Genomic DNA, 20008 nt, shown 5'->3' with positions numbered 1-20008 from the left:
CTAAATTCAGTGTGTGATGCATTCCATTGACTTTGTTGCCTGTTACTCCATCCTTCAAAATCTGTTCTAAAGCCTTGAACAATAATGTTTTATATATTCATTTTCCTTCTGTTAGTCAGAATTTCCAAACCACTGTTCATTCCTGTAGTTCTTTTCTGAAGCACTTTCTTTTTCCCAGCATTATTTTTTCAAATGTGGATACCAGAATGTGGCACGGAAGTTGTAGCTTTCTCTGTGTAGGGGTAGTACTGTTTCCCTGTTCCCTGCACATGTTCATACTCATTCATCTTAGAGATCCAAAAATCAGACTAAATTTTAAGGAAGCTCATTGCCAGCTGGTTATCTGCCATGACCCTAAGCTGCCTTTAAGTCACCGTTTTCCAGGAGTTTGTCCACCATCATGTATTTGTTACCTACGGGCTTCATTTCCTTGCATGCAGCTGATAGATTTATATCAGGATGCCTTAATGCTTTTCCAAGTGTGGTTTATACTTGATGTGATTTAGTCTTTTCCAAACTGAGATTGCCCAGCAAAAATCAGGTTAGGTGACAACCTCAACACATATTTAAGCTAATAATAATTCTTTGACCTACCTAGTTTGCACCCAGTTAGCAACTTTCAGCATTCAGTAAAAGTAGAATTAGGGATATTACCTTCCAGGAAATGAAGTAGAGTTTGGTCTTTACTTCAGTGATACCTGAATGAATTATGATACTATGCATCTTGTTTTCTTTTGGAAATATATAATCAAAACTAATCTCAAAATTAATCTTCTTTGCTTTATGGGGAAAGTGAGCTTTCTTACAGACAGTTAACATGTAGTAAAAAAAAAGAAATGCAGAAAAAGAAATAATGTACCAGAAATGTTCTTACATTACATTAACTGGAATATACAAATCCTAAAGGGCAGGAAACTTTGGAATGAGAGTTACAGGAAAATATACCTCAAAATGTCCAGTTTCCTTACAATGTCACAAAGTGTACTGGAAACCAAAACTGTTTAGTTACCTCATCCATTCTCACACATATATGGAAACTTTTAACAAGCCAGAATAACATTACTGTTTTTGGACTAGTTGTGAAAAGTGGCCTCTGATTTTGGGTGCCCGACCTGAAACAGGTGATACAGTTGAACATGAAAAACCACACCATTCATGATGTGGAATAAATCTTAGTTTGGATTGCCAATACTCAAAAGCAGCTTTGGCAAAACGGGTCTCTTTTCATACACTTGAAGTATATGCATTTCAGAGTGACTTTTTGAAATATGAATGTAGTCGCTTATCCCCTTTCTTCACATACTTCTAAGGACTCGAACAACAGCAGTGTCTACACAATTTTGTGTGTTATGTGGGAAGAAGTTCAGTAATTATATTGAAAACCTGAAGCCTTCTGTAAGGAAGTGTTTAATTTAACGAGTGAAACAACAGTTATATGGTTCTGGTAGACATAGCCTCCTCTCCAGTGTTTAATCAGATGATAGTACAAAAGTAACCGCAACTGCCTAAACCTTATCCACAGAATGGGTGTTTGCATGTGGAATACATCCCTTATCTAGTCCTAAAGCAAGTTTCTTTCTTACACAGTGCCCATTTTCTTTGGTCACCTATCATTTACACAATCTACTTTATCCCAGTAACAATATCATCAACAACAAAAGTAATGATAATAAGGAGAGAGAGTCTAAACCAGAAATGCAATTCACGCAGCCCTTTAGCTGGCTCTATTTTGTTTAGGAAAATGGGAAATTCATTCCAGCATTCCACAGGTTCAGATTTCAGTTTTCAGCCAACACTTCTTTTGGTTGCACTTTAAGCACTAATTACAGCTCTGTGGGGAATAACTTGAAGCTGTTTAAGCTGTTGTTCTAGTGAAGAGCAAAATAAAATATATACAACATGCAAGGATGTAAATTGCAATGTTCCATTGATATATCCCAATAATTACTATGTTAATGTATGGATGCTTGTGGTTATTCAATACATTCTTCTTAATGCACACATAAAGTATTTTCACACTTCAGTATCTTAAAGGTGTCATATCATATTAACTAATAAAATATATTTTCCCTCTTTCTGTTGTGATTAATTATTTTGTCTTTTCCTCGGTAAAGAAGTTGGTTCAGAAGTGACCGAGAAGTTTAATTGCACTAGGAACAACTTGCTTTTTCAGGAACATAATTGTCTTTTCTTATAAGTAGTGATAGATTTTTGCATTGTATATGTATTTTGTATATGCTTGTTCCAGCAATACAAAATTCTTTTTTGACTTTCTAGTTTTCTAGAAAAAAAGTAAAAACAGGAATGATAACATGCAAGCATGAAACCTAATTTTTAAGCATTTCCCTCAAATGGGCATCTTTATTTATGTACGCCTGTTAGGCTTATTACTCATTTTGTCATAGAGATTTTAGACATACATTTTTAAGGAATTGATGTCCCAACATGAATTTTTCTGAAAACGTGGACACCTCAAGAGAATTCATGGCCTCAGAAATTTCTTCTTTTGTTTACAGCTTTTTTCTTTTATGCCCAAAGAGGATATTTTAATTATAACTACTCCATTTGACTATCTTGTGACAGGACTTCAGAGGTGCTGCCTGGGGCTCTCAGTTTGCCGTTATGTCTTTTGGACAGACACCTGCTTCAGAGTGAGAGTGCTTTGCACTCTACAGAAGAGCCAGATAGTTTTACAGGTGGTGAGCCAGATAGTTTTACAGGTGGTGTGCCAGACTGTTTTTTTCATTTTCAAATTAGAGGTTAAGTGTGCTGGTAGAAACTCAGCAGGATCTGTGAGATGCTGCCTCTCAAAAGAAAAATGCTGCCAGTTAGTAGATTGGCAGCACTTTGCCTCTACACAGGGCAACGGCATCCAGCTCTCAGGAATGCAAAAATCGGTGGAATCTGAGGAACCTGTGAAAGGAGATGTTGTCTCTCACAGGTGCATCTCAGGGTACTGTGTTCCTTGGTGCTTGGCTCTGTGGTGGCTGTGCTTAAAATCATGCCTGCATAGTACTTTTTCTAGGTCACCAGAGTATGAACCAGTGTTCCGGAACTTCAGATCTGAACATTTCCACTTCAAGAATTAGTTTTTAAGAAAGAGTTCATACTGTGGGCTACTTTTTCCGCTTCCCACATCAGGATCAATCTCACTTCCCAGTATTAGTTTTGGTTATTGGAAGCATTAAGTAACATTATTAGGTAGAACAGAGGAAGTTACATGTTTACACTCCAGGTGTGGATAGGGTGTCCCTCCTTTACTCTTTATTTTTCATTTGCATGACTTGTTTTGTGCTCATGTGTGTGGGCTTCCTAGTATACTGCTGCCAATTTACCTCTCCCTGGCTGCAGCCACTGTACCTCTACTTACTCCAGGTCAGTGGTTCTGTCTTCTGCATTTCCTGCTCCTTCAGATTTATTTTCCTGGCCCTTGTTAATCACTTCCATGGAGAAAGCAAAACTCACCACATAGACAGGGAGGGCAACTGGGGCAATCAGTTCCTGTCCTACATCACAGGCAGGAAAGCGTCAGGATTTGAAGCTGGATTAAGGCAGCTTGACTTGTAAAGCAGAGAATGAATGGCCAGTATAAACTTTGTAAAACAGTGTGAATAAATCTTGCTCTACTGGCTCAAACTACAGCTGGTAGATGGAAACTGTTTTTATTAAATGGAAGCATGCTGGAAGCAACTTGCAAGTATGTGGTCTGCTAGTTGTCCTTAGCTTAATGTGTGAAGGCCTGTACCTTATAATGGTACCTGCCAGTACCAGTAAGGCATTCACCCAGTGAGATGTGTTTTATAGGTATACACACACACATACACAAACGCACGCACTTGGAGCGTTGAATGTTCTTTTAATAGTGTTAGGAAATTCTGCAGATGTCATTATGAAAATGTTCATATTGGCTCTGGTTCTTGGCAGACTAACTCTTCCATGCTGTTGAACTGGAAAAAAAAAGAAAAAAAAAAAAAAAGAGAGAGAGCATTCATATCACATACCCCCCTTGCAACTTGCTGACCAAGGAAAACAAAGTATTAGCAGAAAAAAGTGAATGCCCCAAGATTCTTGTGCCATGCTTTTACAGGTGCAGTTTCTGACTTGGGGCCTTTTTGTCAATGACCTGAGTCCATTTCATTCAAGGTCAGCTGTGTGTGGAGAACACTAACTTTGCCCAGGAAATGTGCTAGAAAATTGGACTGAGACAACAGGTCAGTAGCAAATCTTAGCTGTCAGTGAAAAACTTTCTTTCATTTCAAAATGGAGCATGTGATTTTCCTTTAACTATGTGACATTTTATGCAATTTAAGCAAGCAGATAAAAGAATAATGGTCTGGCTCACTGAGATGCAAAAATACAATTATGGACACCTTGCAGAATTTGTGAGAGGGAGTCAGCTGGTAACACTGCAAATTGCAGAGCAGACACAACAATGTGCCTACAGGGTGAGGCAGTGCATTTTTAAAATCATGGGACAAGCATTGACCATACTTTGCTGTGCACCCATTCCACCCTGGTCCATGCCTCTGATGTAATTCAGTAACTCTTTTAGCTTTGTCCAAGTTGTACCCATATGGTTTGTAAATGCACCTTTGCTTTTCAGTAATAAATGACACATGACTTCTTTGGCAGCTCAAGGCTTGACTTTTCATCTTGACACCCTTGGGCATCTGGCAGATGACATATGATAGATTTAGACAAACAGTAAAAGCTACAGAGTGCCTTGCATGTGTGTTTATCTTAGCTTTGTAACACAGTCCAAATGTTATTTAACTTCATGTATTGAAAGGAGACCAATTGGGAAAGGCATTCGCATACAGTAGGACAGCTGATGTTGTTGCTCTAATTACTTGTTTAGTATAGTTGCTAGCAAGTTTATAATTTCCTGAGCATGACTGGGCCTATTGAAATAAAATAGGGTGTTTGGAAACAGGGAGGAGGAAACCAAATAGTAGTTTGACAATAGGCAGTAAATGTAAACCAGAACTTATTTGCTTTGACATATTATTTTGTTCAGGTCAAATTTTTAATGCACACATAAAGTACAGGTTTGTTTTGTTTGTTTGTTTGTTTGTTTGTTTTTAAGGTTACCATTTTCTTTGCCAAATAGCTTTTAAGAATGAGATTTTTAGCACGTTTTCTAGACTGAAGGTAATGCTATTTTCTGAGAAATGCCGAGTTGTTAAACATGCTATATTGCAGTGTATTAGGGAATGGGAGTTCTTTCTTTGTATCTATTAGAAAATATTCTTTACCATTAATCAGTGCACCTGGTTCTTATTTTGTGGTACAATGACAGAGATATTGATACCTAATATATTTGCAGGAGGCATTAGTTTTTTAAGAAATATTTGATATCAGTTGTTTACAAAAAAATGAGCATGTAAAGGTAAACCTGGGTGCAAATGGCTGTCATTTTTAAAGCCCAATGATTACTATTAAAATATAAATGGTTTTTTATTATTTTTAAATATTGCATTGCAGAGTTTTTAGTATACGTGGGCATGTTTTCAGTAGGACTAAGTTTTATGCCCAAAAATGTATTTACATATCTTTTTCTGCAGCTCATTTTTCATGATTAGAACAGCAGCATAAGTATGCATCTAAAGAAGTATAGACACATTCTCTGTGCAGAGAAACTAATAATTCAAGGCTTGTGTCTGCAAAACTTACACAGAGTACAGTCCTATCCTGCTGCGAAATGGTTTTCATTGTATGAGTGGGACAAATCATGTTATACTGCTGCTTGCAGACTTTTCAGCCAGAAACAACTGATGCCGGAAAAAAAAAAAAAAAAAAAAAGACAGGTGGACTGTTAATGATAGTTGTTGTTTTTTTTTTAAAAATTTTCTATGCATATATTTTTCAGATTTTTTTTTTTTATATATATATAAATGTGGGAGATAGACTTTTAGACAAAACAGTAAAGTATTTAGTTTCCATTTTTCTCCTTCTTAGATCTTTGGTTACACTATCCTGAACTCTCATTTTTTCTTTTTAGGTTGTGTTGGTGGGTTACTCTGAATTTCTAATTGGGTATCAATTTAGCCAAAAATACTAATACTTTGCTGTACAAAATACTTTGTTTTCAGGAAACACATACGAAAAAGCTGAATCTAAAATTCTTCAGGAACACTTTTGAAAATTCATCAAAAGGTTTTGATGAAGTATTTTGTCTAGTTGTGGAGATAGAAGTTCATCTGTGTGATATGCTTTGCAGTGTCATTTCTACCTACCTATCCATGTATAATATTGTTGACGTGTATGTATGTGGGAGAGAGAATTTGTTTTGTAAGAGCAGTGTAACACTACACAGAAATCTGTAAATTACCCTGAAGCAGATGTCAGGATTGACAGACAAGCCAAAAAAGACCATTTAGGAGACAGAAGAAGAAAGCAAATAATAATGTACATCTGCAAAGCATTATATAATAGCAAGAGATGATGGGATCAAACTGAAACAAAAACAGTAAAAATCAAGCAGGAACAGAGTAAAAAGTAGAGAAGCATCATATCTTTAGCATAAACCTCCATCCCATTCCCTTCAGACATGCAGAGGGTCCTAATTTCTGGCTTCCTGATGTGCTGGGATAATAAATCAATGAATATGCATGAAATAATCTTTCCAGTTATCCTTGCTCACATCCATCTCATCAAGTGTTTTCAATGGAGTATGAAGTAAAGATATGCAAAGAGGGATGACCATAAAGTAGAATGAAAGAGAAATGGTTTGCAAACCTGTTCCAGTCCTGTGAAGTTGCAAAGCACATCCCACTGACTTTGGGCAGCTCTGAATCAGACACTGTTGGCTGAGAAGAGCAGAGCAAGAACCCCAAAACAAAACCAAAAGGGGTTTTGACTTGACAAGAGTTCATGATGTGCTGAAGGAGAGCTGTAGGACAGGGATAGAACACTTCAGAAAATCTGTCTTTAAAACAAAAATAAATGTTTCTATTTTGCATCTTTTTTATCTGCGTAGTGGCTAAGATCAACTAAAGGAAGAGAAAGAAGTTGAAATAGTTGTACTTCTCAGCTGGTTAGACTAATCTTGTCTGGCGAGTGTGGATTTCGTAATACATTTAACTTGGCACACTGGAATTTTTTTCTTCACTTGAGATGTTTTCTTTTTTAATGAGAAGTTGCATGTCAGAGACATAACCTTAGGTAAACATTAGCGAGGAGAATTTTATATTCAACTTATATTGCTGGAGAAAAGAGTCTCTTCAGGTACTATGCTTTTATTAAACTCACAAAATGAAATTCATCAATGTTTGAGAACTCAATCTTGGATTGTGAACTGTGAGAGATTTTTTCTTACATTGATTTAGATTCTCAGCATAAAATGCCAAAATGAAACCTCTCTGTACATCTGGATTAAATGAATTTTTGAATTGCTAATTGTTTAAGGTTGACCTAGTAGATGTCCAACAGCTGTCTTTATGTTATTTGTGGTACACAACTGCACTCTGTTTAGAAAAACAAACACTCCCCACATGGCCAAGCAATTAATTCATGCACAAAAAAGTAGTGTTGTACACCATATAACACTAATTTATCACACACGGGCAGAGCGTGAGAGGGAGCTACCTCTTACAGAACCCAGGTAGACATTACATGATGACTTGCAGACTGATGAGGTATAAATGAGACTGTTAGTTTAACTGTAACTTAGAGGGATGTTCCATTGCTTTGAGAGAAGGTCATATAAGAAAAGGTGATACAATTTAGCTTAATCAAAGACAAGTTTAAACCTTTGGTAAACATTCCTATATGAACAGTATATATTATCTGCTGATAATTAATGCAGATCAGAAAGATGCATGAATTTGAATTTAATTCACCAGCATGAATTTGCCTAGAGAACTAGTGGATGACCCATCCCTGGAGGTGTTCAAGAACAAGTAGGACAAGGGTGGCAACCTGTTCTAGAGGGTGGCCTCCCTGGCAGAGGGATTGGAACAAGATGATCTTTAAGGTCCCTTCCAACCTAAGCCATTCTATAATTCTATAATTCTATGATTCCATGATTCTATGATTCTATGAAAAGTGCAAACATAAATCAGGAAAAGCCCAATTCCCATGACCGTATATCAGTAATTCTCAGTTCCCAAGTATCAGCAACAGAGATTACTGACTTTTTTCACTTTTCACGTCAATGCAAGAGTACTAGCACCACCAGAAAATATGCTTTTATTTATTTAAACACTACATACCTTTGGCATATTAAGAAAATGTCAAAAGGTTACTTAATTCTAAGTTCTCATTTCAAGTTACAAATATGCCTAAGCAATTTGTCCAGCTATTCATATGTTTAAAATGTCTTGCTGAACTAACGCATTAGTGCTTAATCATATAGATTTATAAGTATCTTCTTTTTGTCCGTTTTTGTTCATATATTGTGTTATGTACTTAGTATTTATAATGAACTAGATGGGTTGGACTAGGTGACCTGAGGTCCCTTCCCACATCAGATGTTCTCTGTGTTTCTGTGATTTATAGTGAAAATTATATAATTTCACCTTCTGTGAAACCATGACACCATGATTCACAGTATATAATGCTACCCAAACTATATGTAGTGTCACCAGGCAATTCAAGAAGAAACAGCTGACAGAGCCCTAATAAACAAAAGGTACCACGCATTACAAAAGATTTTATTTTCAAGTATAATACTTCTTCTCCTGTTACAACTCAGCATGATATTTTAATGTCTGGTCTGTCTTCAGCACCTCTTTCTTAGTAAGGCTGGACATCACAGATGCTGAGCAGCAGACACTGTATAAAAGTCATTTCTAAAGTTGTGTTCATCACACTCATTTTCTGATTTTTTTTTTTTTTTTGGGGGGGGTGATGTCTCGTTCTGAACTCTGCTAAATCCTGCTTTTATTTCAGATTCTTCTCAGTGAGATAGCTTGTTTTATTGTTTGTCTCTCATCAGATGTCTCTTAGGGACAAATACCTGTTTATTATGCAGATGGTTAGAGGAAAAAAGAGTTATGAATCAAATCTTTTGTGCTCTTTCCAAACAGGGACGAAGAGGATTAGGTTCAGTTTTTGTCTGGGCATCTGGAAATGGTGGAAGGAGTAGAGACCACTGCTCCTGTGATGGCTACACCAATAGCATCTACACTATCTCCATAAGCAGCACAGCTGAAAGTGGGAAGAAGCCATGGTACCTAGAAGAATGTGCATCCACACTAGCTACAACATACAGCAGTGGAGAATCCTACGACAGGAAAATAGTATGTCTTTTGGTTTTGGGTTTGTGGTCTGCCTAGTGACTTTGTGGGGATGGGGAGAGACAGATGATTTATTCTAATTAATGGGTTGCTTTTGGAAATGAGCATATGAGCACAAGTTGATTTTGCCCCAGTTTTTTACTTGATTGATGGCACCACACTGCTTCCAGTTTCAAATCTGGTCATTTGAAGCCAACGTGGGTATCCTTGCATTGTGCACCTGATGCAGTGCGAGTATATCTGGTTCATAGTAGATTTTTCCACTCACTAGTTGCTGCCAGCTCTGAGTGATGCTTTCAAAGATCCTGTTGCCATTGCCACCAAAACAATTTGTTTCATTACTAGTATCCTGCCTAACATCAGCAGGCCTAGGAACATATCCTCTTTTTGGTTTTTAATCTAGTTACCATAGTTTTCATATTTTACATACATGGTATTAGCAGTTTTCCTACATGCCTCTATTTTCTCAGATTTGTTTGAATCCAGTATCATTCCTCTTTTACATTCATTGGCACTCATTTATTAGAATCATAGAGTCACAAAGCATCCCAAGTTGGAAGGAACCTACAAACATTATCAAGTCAAACTCCTGGACTCAACACAGAACTGAACAAAAATCAAACCATATGTATGAGAACATTGTCCGAACACTTCTTGAATTCTGGTGGTCTCAGTGCTGTGAACCACTTCCCTGGGGAGCCTGTCCCAGTTCCATGCCGTTCCCTCGGGTCCTGTCGCTGTCCCCAGAGAGCAGAGCTCAGCACCTGCCCCTCCGCTCCCCTCGTGAGGGAGCTGCAGGCCGCCATGAGGCCTCCCCTCAGCCTGCTCTGCTCTGGGCTGAGCAAACCAAGGGACCTCAGCCACTCCTCGTATGTCTTCTTGTCTGGACCTTTCACCATCTTTGTAGCCCTCCTTTGGACACTCTCAAATAGTTTTATGTCCTTCATATATCATGACACCCAAAACTGCACACAAATTGTTCATATTACTGCCAGTTCCTAGTTTCTGATATATTGTAAGCAAGATTAAGCTCAGTGCTCTTCTTTCCCGTGTTGCTCCTCCTCGCATTCGTAAACAGGCTGTGCGTCCATTTTCAATTATGTTCTCATCTTGGCTGGAAACTCTCCAATTGTTTTAATTCCATTTGATAAAGTATTGATACCATTAGTATTTTTACATTATGGTATATTTGCTTTTTAAAATTGAGTGCGTTAGATATACTTTTCAGTATTCAGTATAACCTTCCTTTCAACCTTTTAAGCTCTTGTGTTACTGTTAGTCTGGTTTGTCAATACTGTCTGCTTTTTTGAATTGAGTGCTCTCAATGTACTTTTCAATATTCAATTACACTACTCCATCTAGCTTTTTAAACATCTCTATTGCTATTAATTAGGTTTGTTAATAGTCTTCCTCCCAGCGTATTTATTCTAGTGTATAACATATATCTTAATTTCTTCCTGATAATTGAAGGTGTTTTTGGGGGGAGGTTGTTGTTTGTTTGTTTGTTTGTTTTTTGTTTGTTTGTTTTTGTTTGTTTGTTTCCCCAGGTGTTGTCTTCCTAGGCACCAGTCTAACATTACCTTCTTTTGGTCCTTAGCAGAATCTTCTGTTGGTGCCAGGGAAGAGTTAAAAATTCTTGCAGCTATTTTTTGCAATAGTGTCTGCCTCGCCTTTCAGGACTGTGGGATGCTGACCAACCCTTCTTGGATTCTTCCTTATTATCAGATGATCTAATTTTTTTTTAAACTTATTCAGTGGTGCCGCTTCATTCCGGTAGTTTTCCTGTTCTTTACTTACTTCTCTCCACAGAAACCTTATCTCTGTTCCTGGCATGTTTTTTGTTCTCCCTGATAAATAATAACAAAGGACAGAAATTACTTTGTTTCCTAGCAGTCCTCAATTCTGTAATTAAATTCCTTCTACTGTCCTTTAAAAGACCATCACTAACTTATGTATGTTTAAGTGAAACCTATACTAAGGTCAGCAGAGACCTTGTGATTCTCCACTCTGACCTGTTGCATAGCCAAATATATAGGACTTCCCTGAGTCTTTCAAATCCAGTAGCTATGGTCAACTCAACAATAATCTTTACAAATACACACAATCTTCCCTTCAAAGTTTCTAATGACAAACAAATCCAGTCAAGTCTAGTGGTAAGTGGTTTTAATTATGCATTGTTATTAAAAAAAATAGTCTTGTTTGCTGTCTGAGCTCTGTTATTAAAAAAAAAATCTTGTTTGCTGTCTGAGCTCTTCTAGCTTCAATTTCTCGACATTACATTGTGTCACAGATATTATTGTTAGCATAAAGAATTTCTTCTCAGAAAGAACAGTCAGGCATTGGAACAGGTTGGCCAGGGAGGTGGTGGAGTCACTGTCCCTGGGGGTGTTTAAGGAAAGGTTGGGTGTGGTACTTTGGGACACAGTTTAGTGGGTGATATTTGGGGGGGGGGGGGGGGGGGGGGGGGATGGAGGACAGGGGGGGAGGGAATGGTTGGACCAGATGATCTTGGAGGTCTTTTCCAACTGTGCTGATTCTATGGTTCTATGTTTCTGTGATTCTATGAAGACCGCTCTAGTAGTCTAACATCTTTCTTTTAAGCCATGTAGCATGGTTAGGTAATCCATTTTGATAAATGATTTTAAGCTTCTTGCATCATTCTGCTTAAGGCATGTTTTCTTAAGAACCCTCTCTCAACTTTGAGCACCCAGACTGCACACACCACTCAGGTGGTAATGGAATGAGTGCCAGATGGACCAGGAAATGTGCATCTGTGACTGCCAGTTCATTTCACCTCTCTTTATACAGTAAGCCTCACTTAGACCTGTTAGCCTTACTGTCACATTACGTATTCATCGCTGTGTGACAACCAAGTTGATTTCAGAGCTGCTTCTGGTCTTTTTCAGAGTTGCTGCCTGGAGTTCAGGTGAGAGGGTGGTTATGGTCTCTTTATTGCACCATTTGCCATTGGCTGTACTCAATTGGCTATACTCAACCCAATCCTGTAAGTCTGGATTGAGTTAGCACTCAATCCAGACTAGCCCCCATCATCACTTTCTCCAGTGTTTCTACAAATGCAGCATTTGTCAAAAGTTGTTAGTGTTTACACCTAAAAGCTTTAGGCCATATTAAGGTTAAGAACCAAATCTTAGAAGGCCAGATTAGAAACAAACCTCATTTCTGATATGTGCTTTTAAGCATATATATAATTTCTCTCATTATAACAATATATATAATTTTGAGACTTTGTAATTATTTCACATAAAATATATGTATTATGTATCATCTCTTAAATTTAACTCTTTTTTTTTTTTTTTTTAAATGTGCAGTATCACATTTTTTGTCTATCAGAATTCTAACTATACTACTTTCAACCAAAGTGCTGACCAGAAAAAAAATACTGTGGCAATTTGGCAAGCTCTTTTTTCCAACAGCCTATGTTATTCACCATTGAATATGCTGCTATTTAATCAATTAACAGTTAGTTTAAATCCCATATCAATTGTTTTACACCAGTTAAAAGCTTGGCAAAAAAGATGGAATTATTAGGGCAATAGTGCTTGCCCTTTCAAAATATTGGCATAGTGCTGGTTTTCCTTCAATATCCTGGAATATCTCCAGAGTTCAAAGACTTGATAAAATCAATACAGTCTAACATGTTCACTTTCAAGCTCTTTTAAAAATCTTTAGTGCTTCCAAATTTTCTGATTTAAACTTGTTATTTAAAATAGCTATAAATAGGAAGATGATTTATCATTCTTGTATGCTCTGAAAACTTCATTTTTTTTTTCAAAAATGAGAACATTCAGTGAAATAGTCATTTACTATAAACTGCTATTAACTATCCTATTATTTCTATACAATTAAACGATATCAGTTTTGGGGTTCTTTTGGTTCGATCAATTTAAAAACATCTTTATTCTGTTCTTGTTCTATGCTCTTCACCAGCATTCTTCACTCTTTGTCCTTTGTCTTTCCTTACCACCTCTATGCACCTTCTATTTTTTATTCATTGCTACCCACTTTGTCTTTTATTCACTTCTATTTATTTATTTATTACTTCTTGTATCTGTCGATACTTGTTTTGTTGACCAATATATCATTGCTCTTTTTCTTTTAATCTAGCAAAATGTCTTTATGTTTGTCAGTGTTCATTTGTAGTTTTCTGCTTAACTGATTTAATGTTTGTGCATTCCTCTGATTTTTGAATAGCCGTAGTTTTCTTGATGTTTGTCTTTCACTCTTTTCGATTAGCATGGACTTTCTGCTTTTGTAGAATTACTATTCCAATAAAAGAACATGGCTTATTTCTAACATCCCTCACTTTTGATTTATGCTAGAATCAAAAGCAAGAATTAAGACATATAATTTTTTTAGTTGACTGAAGTAATACAGTTCAGTTTTAGAATTTATGACACTATGCTTATACTTGCAGTTTTGTATTTTATTGTAAGGTTTTTAAAAAAGGCATATTTTACAATGAGAGATTAATTTTATATAAAATGAACATATATTATCCCAGAATTAAGGAAATAATTAAGAGATTTTACATTAACTTTATTGAAAAGATTTAAAGATAGGCTTCGTCAAAAATATCCTTAATTTGGAGTCTCTGTTTGAGATCTAAGACAAGTTATCAAGAGATAAGCAAAAATAACCTTAAATTGAATTCCATCAGTTCTGTAGATACTGATTGCTTTTACTAATCAGATTCTTCATTCTTCTGGGATCAATCCAGTTGCATATGCCAATTTTAGACTATTCCTACAAACTGCATCACTGGGCACACTGAATGATAAAAGCGTAAGCATACTGAGCAGCCGTAAGAATTAACCCATCTGTTGATCCTTTCTTTACTGGAACGTAATTTGGATCCCAACTACTATTATGCAAAGCTACTTCAGTAGCATGTGCCATAATATTCGCTGATCTCACATGCTTGAATATCAGAATGTAAATATTCCATCCAAGACTCTTTTCCCTCTACTGTATTATCAACCAGCTTCTGAAAGTCACGGCCTATCTAAGAGCATTTTGCTGCTGGTACTTGGCATTCAAAGCCAGACAAGTCTGTTCCACCTCCTGACACTTTCAGTGGCAAAGCAGAACAGTGTGGAGTAGATGCAGTAAATAGCTTTCTGTTTGTGTTGTGTATAAAGCAGTTACCCCCATAAGGATAATAACTGTGTACTTCTGCCATGCAAGACCCCTGGAGGAAAAGATATCAAAGTGTGGAGTCAGCTCTTCAAACTAAGAGTACTGAGCAATTTTTTCCAACATGTGCACTCGTGGACATTGCTCTCACCTGTATGGCTCTCTCGCTCATAGACTGAGCAATCATTCTGAGAAAGATAATATAGCATCTCCATTCTCTTCTCCAACTTGGTAAAATCCAGTACTACAAAAGACCTATTAAACCCCATGTACCTTGGAAAGATGTCTTGGTGAAACATGAACTAAACAGAAGACAGAACTGAAAAACTTGAGGACAAAATTTTTCAACTGTTATAAAATGCTAGAAGAGTGTAGAATAAAAAAGACGTGTGTTCATTTTCACTGTTGAATCACACATCCTTTTCAGTGCATCAAAGTGCACGTTTTTGTTTAGACTGCTGAGGGCCACAAAGATGATCAAGGGGCTGGATCACCTCTCCTATGTGTACAGACTGACAAAGTCGGGGTTGTTTAGCCTGGAGAAGAGAAGGCTCCAGGGAGACTTTATAGTGGCTTTCCTGCCCCTAAATGAGGCCTACAGGAAAAGTGGGGAGGGACTCTTTGTCAGGGGTTGTTGTGATAGGACAAAGGGTAATGGCTTTAAAGTAAAAGAGGGTAGGTTTAGATCAGATAGATGGAGGAAATTCTTTACTCTGAGGGTGGTGAGGCACTGGAAAAGGTTGCTCAGAGAAGCTGTGGATGCCCCTTTTCCTGGAGGTGTTCAAGGCCAGCCTGGATGGGGCCCTGGGCAGCCTGATCTAGTGGGAGGTGTCCCTGCCAATGGCAGGGGGGTTGGAATTAGATGATCTTTAAGGTCCCTGCCAACCCAAACCACTCTATAATTCCATGATTCTACAAAATGCTAGAAGAATAGAACTGAAAAATAGAATCAAAGAATAGAAATATAAGTGCTAAATATCAATTCTCCAAATTTTCTTATGCATATATACTTATATGCAATATACAAATCAGCCATTAAGAGCTCACCTTCTTGCCATTACACAAAAAGAATAACAAATTTGATCAATACATGTTTGGCTGGTTTGTGAGAGTGAGACTACTATATCCAAAATAGGAAAAAAAGTATATACAACTGCAGTAAATCAGGAAGAAGTCACCAGACATGGGATTTACTATCAATATTAAAATAACTCATTTTTTATTTATTGTGATGTAACTCAGAACAAATTCAGATATCGTAAGGTACTGCATGGTTGTAGAACAGAGATATGAATTCCCAGTTAAGAGACAATGCATGACTACAACTTTATAGTGTCAGATGACCCTGTTCCTTCATATTTTTCCATTTATCCTCCAGTTTAATAGCTTAAGAATGCATTATAAGGTAGATAAGTAAACTATAACCAAATATTAATAACTAATTTTCTGATCTAGAAGGAGATACATAAAATTTCTTATAAAAATCTTCAGTTCCAATATAGATTAATAGAAGCACCCATACTTTTACAACTACCCAAAACTTTTTTTTTTCTTCTTTTCATTACTATATGTTTTTAAGATTGCTTGCTATAAATATGGGATGTAACATAATTTTAGGAGGTTTCCTATACTTTTTTTCAATCTCGTACAGTCATGGCTTAGTAAACAAGAATTTAATTTTATCTACACAAATCTGTATCCCAGGTGGAGCTTTTTTTACTGACTTTTGAACTAAAGTAAATGGCAGCAAATTCTGGTCTGAAATAATTTGAGCTAATAGTTACGGTTAAACACACACTGATGTTACATCTTGAATGAGTTCCTTGTTGCTCAGGGAAGGTACTTAAAATGTTCTTGACTTTATGCTGCACCAAATTTGGTATTGCAGTAAATGTTAGCCCATTAAGGACCAAGTTTTCAACCTTTGGATGCATTTCTAAGGAATACAGATAAAGCTAGGTATATGTTTTCTACATAGATTCTTAGAGAAAAGAGCTAGAATTACTTTTAGGTGTTTTCAGGAGCAACTGCAAAGTACAGGCATACACAAAGGTATAGAAATTCATACTCTGGGACAAAGTCAAATTAACACTAGGTAAATACCCTGAAAATGTAATTCTTCGTAGGTTCTCTCTCATAAAAGAGTGAACGCAGAACTGTTGGCTAATGATATACAGTTTTAAAGGTTTTTCCTATTCTCTGATACTTTGAATGCTAAAGGATAACGCTGGAATGTTAAACAGAGCTTCCCAGCTCTGGACCATGCAGCTAGGGTAGGTTAAGCACCACATATAACTATGGTTACTTAGATGGGCCTTTAATTTATACAACAGGTTGTGCAAATTAACCATATTTCATTTGAATTCTTTTTTCAAATAACATCTTAAAGCACTGATAAATTTGCATATGAAAGTCCCTCATAGATATAATTTACAAACCTGTTACATGACTTGCTTTGTAAAAATTTACCTTGTAAAAATTATTTTAAATTACTTACCTTGTATAAATACCTCTACTTACTATTTCCTACTTCTGTTTCCTAAAAAATGCCATGTTGTCTCCTGATTTTCTTTCTCTTTGAAGGCATGATTCTGGGAATGGTCATGGGGGAATGGTCTTAGACTAAAAGACGATAGATTTAGATTAGACATTAGGACACTCACTGTAAGGGTAGTAAGGCACTGGAACAGTTGCCCAGAGAAGCTGTGGATGCCCCATTCCTGGAGGTGTTCAAGGCCAGGCTGGTTGGAGCACTGGGCAACCTGATCTAGTGGGTGGCATCCCTGTCTATGGCTGGGTTAGATGATCTTTAGATGATCTTTAAGATCCCTTCCAACCTGAGCCATTCTATGATATGATTCTGTCTTGATGAACATCTTTTGCATTAAGCAAAACTTGAAATAAAAACAAACAAAAAACTCCTGTCAATTCTTAAAACGCAAACCAAAAAAAAAAACCTCCTCTTGTTCACAAACTCTCATTCAGAGTATCAAAATACAACAGGGTACCTTTTATTTCAGGTAGATACGGATACACAAAGGATGTGAGAAGGAACAGGAAAATTTTGGTAAACCTTTGTCAATCCTGGGGACATAGGTTCATAGAAACAAACATATCTTGAGGAATTGTAGCAGAAAGTAAAAAAATGGTTCAATCATTTCGGACAACTCTTGTCATGAAATATGAAATGACAAGAAATAAAGAGACTTGGGAAGAGTGAGCACTTTCTCTGCTGAGGAAAATCCCATTTTTGACCAGAGGCATTAACCTCCCAGTTGGTGAAACTATGGGAAGACTGATGATGCAGTCTTAAATGACTGCACAGAAATGACATCTCCTTGACTCTTCAGGGCAAGTTGCTTATATATAAACTATTACCATGTGTCTAGAGTTTTTTTTCTTTACCAAATCTGTGCCTTTATTGAAATGCGTTGGATTTATATGTATGGCAGGTAATATGGTACATTGTAGTGACTTGAATTTTTGTCTGCCTTTCACTAGGGTTTATCCTAGGTTTCTAATTTCATGTTGGTTAACCTAGGCCATTACTAGATTCATTGTCATTTTCTTTCATGAAATCTAGTTGATTTAGAAGAGTTAGAAGTGTCTATACATCAAGACCTTAGAAATACTATGTGGACTTATCTTGGGTAGTCTCATCAGCGTTTTCGTAGATCAGCAGTTGTTACAAAGATAATTGAAGCATACAAATATGTTGTACTCAATGATAGAAATGAAAAATTTCTTCTCCTCCCCACCCTATTGAAGAGAATGACAGCTAATATACATTAATGACAGCTACTTGGTGATGTCAAATACCATATCCTTCTATTGTGATTAATGATGTTGCCCTCATGTGGTTCAGGAATTTGGAGCACCATTTTTCTTCTTGAAAATTGCTCACCTGTTGGTGGTTCTGTACTCTTATTTATCTCATGGTAGACACAATACTTCTCTGACAGTGAACCCATAGTGCTGAAAAACATGCCTTAGATTTTGGAGGGAATATACACCAAAACATCTCAGCTCCTGGCAGTAACTTCACTTTGAAATAGCTCAAATGGGATTTCCACTTAGGAAGCTTTCTTTACACATTTTCTGCTGAAATATTTGCTCAGTGAAAGAGAGAGATAAGGGCTGTAGTTCAAACTGCTGCCACAATATCCGCTTAGAACATGGGAGACAACATTGCTGAATAAAGAGGTGTCATGGTTTTATTGTGCTTGATATCTGTAGCTACAGGACAATAAAAAGCTCTGGAAACTTGTTATTTCAGAGGATCAGAAATGAAGATAGCACAATGCAATATGGTTATCAATGTATTGAGAGGCTCTCTCTTAAGGTAAAGCAGCTGTGATGGCACTTCTCCCTACCTGATCTCCTTTAGGCATTATCCTTCAGTCCTCTGAGGAATATGCCTACTCCATGACTTGTGGCATGGAAAAAGGTACAAGGCCCCTGCAAAAAAGCATGCGGAAGAGACAAGCACTTTTTTTTCCTGCCCTACTTCCTGGCCACCCTTTCACTCCCAGACACTGCATTGAGAGCTGTTTTTCCAAAAAGGATACCTGAAACTTGTATGTCACCCTGTAGTTGTTGGTCCTTGTGGTCTTTGTCCCGTCTCAGCTGCAAAATCACAGCTTGTATTTGCACATGTAGGCAATATGGTGTTAGGCCTGTTCCTGTTGCAATTTTGTCTCTTAATATTGTCAGGGCATTTATGGAATTTGCATGCATACAGGTTTTTGAGTGCAATTAATTTTCATTGTTTAAGTTAATGCACAGTCAATGGGAAGGAAGGCAAGAGATAAAGAAATGATAAGAACATTCTATTTATGGGGTTCAGCTTTTAGCTGATAATAGATAAAAGAAATTATTTAAAAAGAATGGATGTGCATTTATGAAAGATATTAATAGGCCAAAAGAGGTTCTTTCTAGAATTCATTATTCTTGAATCTGGCCTTTGGTAAGTTCACTGATTTAAGGATATGACATTATAAATTACTTAATCCTTCTTTTTCCATTTCTAGAACCTTCCATTTTGTTTCACTTGCTCACTACTTGCTTTTAGCTATGATCCCTAGGTTCTGCTAGCTTCTCTTCTACTGTAAGTTTTGTGTTAGCTTGTATATGTTTACACATCATGAAAACTTTCAGCAGCCTTATATGTATTGTGTAATATATATACCACTGATTATTTCTAATGCAAATATGTGAAACATATACCTTCTACATGTAATCGCTTTATTGTGCCCAGATGGAACATGGCTGTTTTTTTCCTGACATATCTTCCAGTGTCAAAACTAGACAGGCATTTTTACATGCCATTTACTTCTTCATGATATTTTGATCCTCTGATCCTCTACTTCACATGTCTTTGTGCACATCCATGTTACAAATGAAGTATGATGATAGGGAATTAAATGAAATGGAGACACAAGATTTCTGCATACTTGGGTAAGAAGCTGTTTGAGCAACTTCTTCTTTGCCCCTCAGGCAGATACTTTATTTGTGACTGAACCTCAAGGATCAACTGAATTGCTGAGAATAAGTTTTGACCTCAGAGGTCATTGGCTTTGCTGCCTTCATGGAAGTTTCTGTGCTGTGGACTGCTG

The 20008-nt window shown here is 36.9% G+C and overlaps 1 protein-coding gene across 2 annotated transcripts in view; it reads left to right on the top strand.

Moving 5' to 3' along the window:
• Positions 1–20008, top strand: part of PCSK5 (proprotein convertase subtilisin/kexin type 5) — a 251843-nt gene that overhangs the window by 115339 nt on the left and 116496 nt on the right. For both annotated transcript variants that reach the window (XM_035558486.2, XM_035558488.2), the window contains exon 8: positions 9030–9242. In XM_035558486.2, the coding sequence (XP_035414379.1) occupies positions 9030–9242 (213 nt within the window). The remainder of the gene's footprint in view (positions 1–9029; positions 9243–20008) is intronic.

Source organism: Cygnus atratus, chromosome Z (genome assembly GCF_013377495.2).
Source record: "Cygnus atratus isolate AKBS03 ecotype Queensland, Australia chromosome Z, CAtr_DNAZoo_HiC_assembly, whole genome shotgun sequence".
NCBI lineage: Eukaryota > Metazoa > Chordata > Aves > Anseriformes > Anatidae > Cygnus > Cygnus atratus.
The sequence above is the reverse complement of the archived record's forward strand: the minus strand, read 5'-3'. Positions and strand labels throughout refer to the sequence as shown.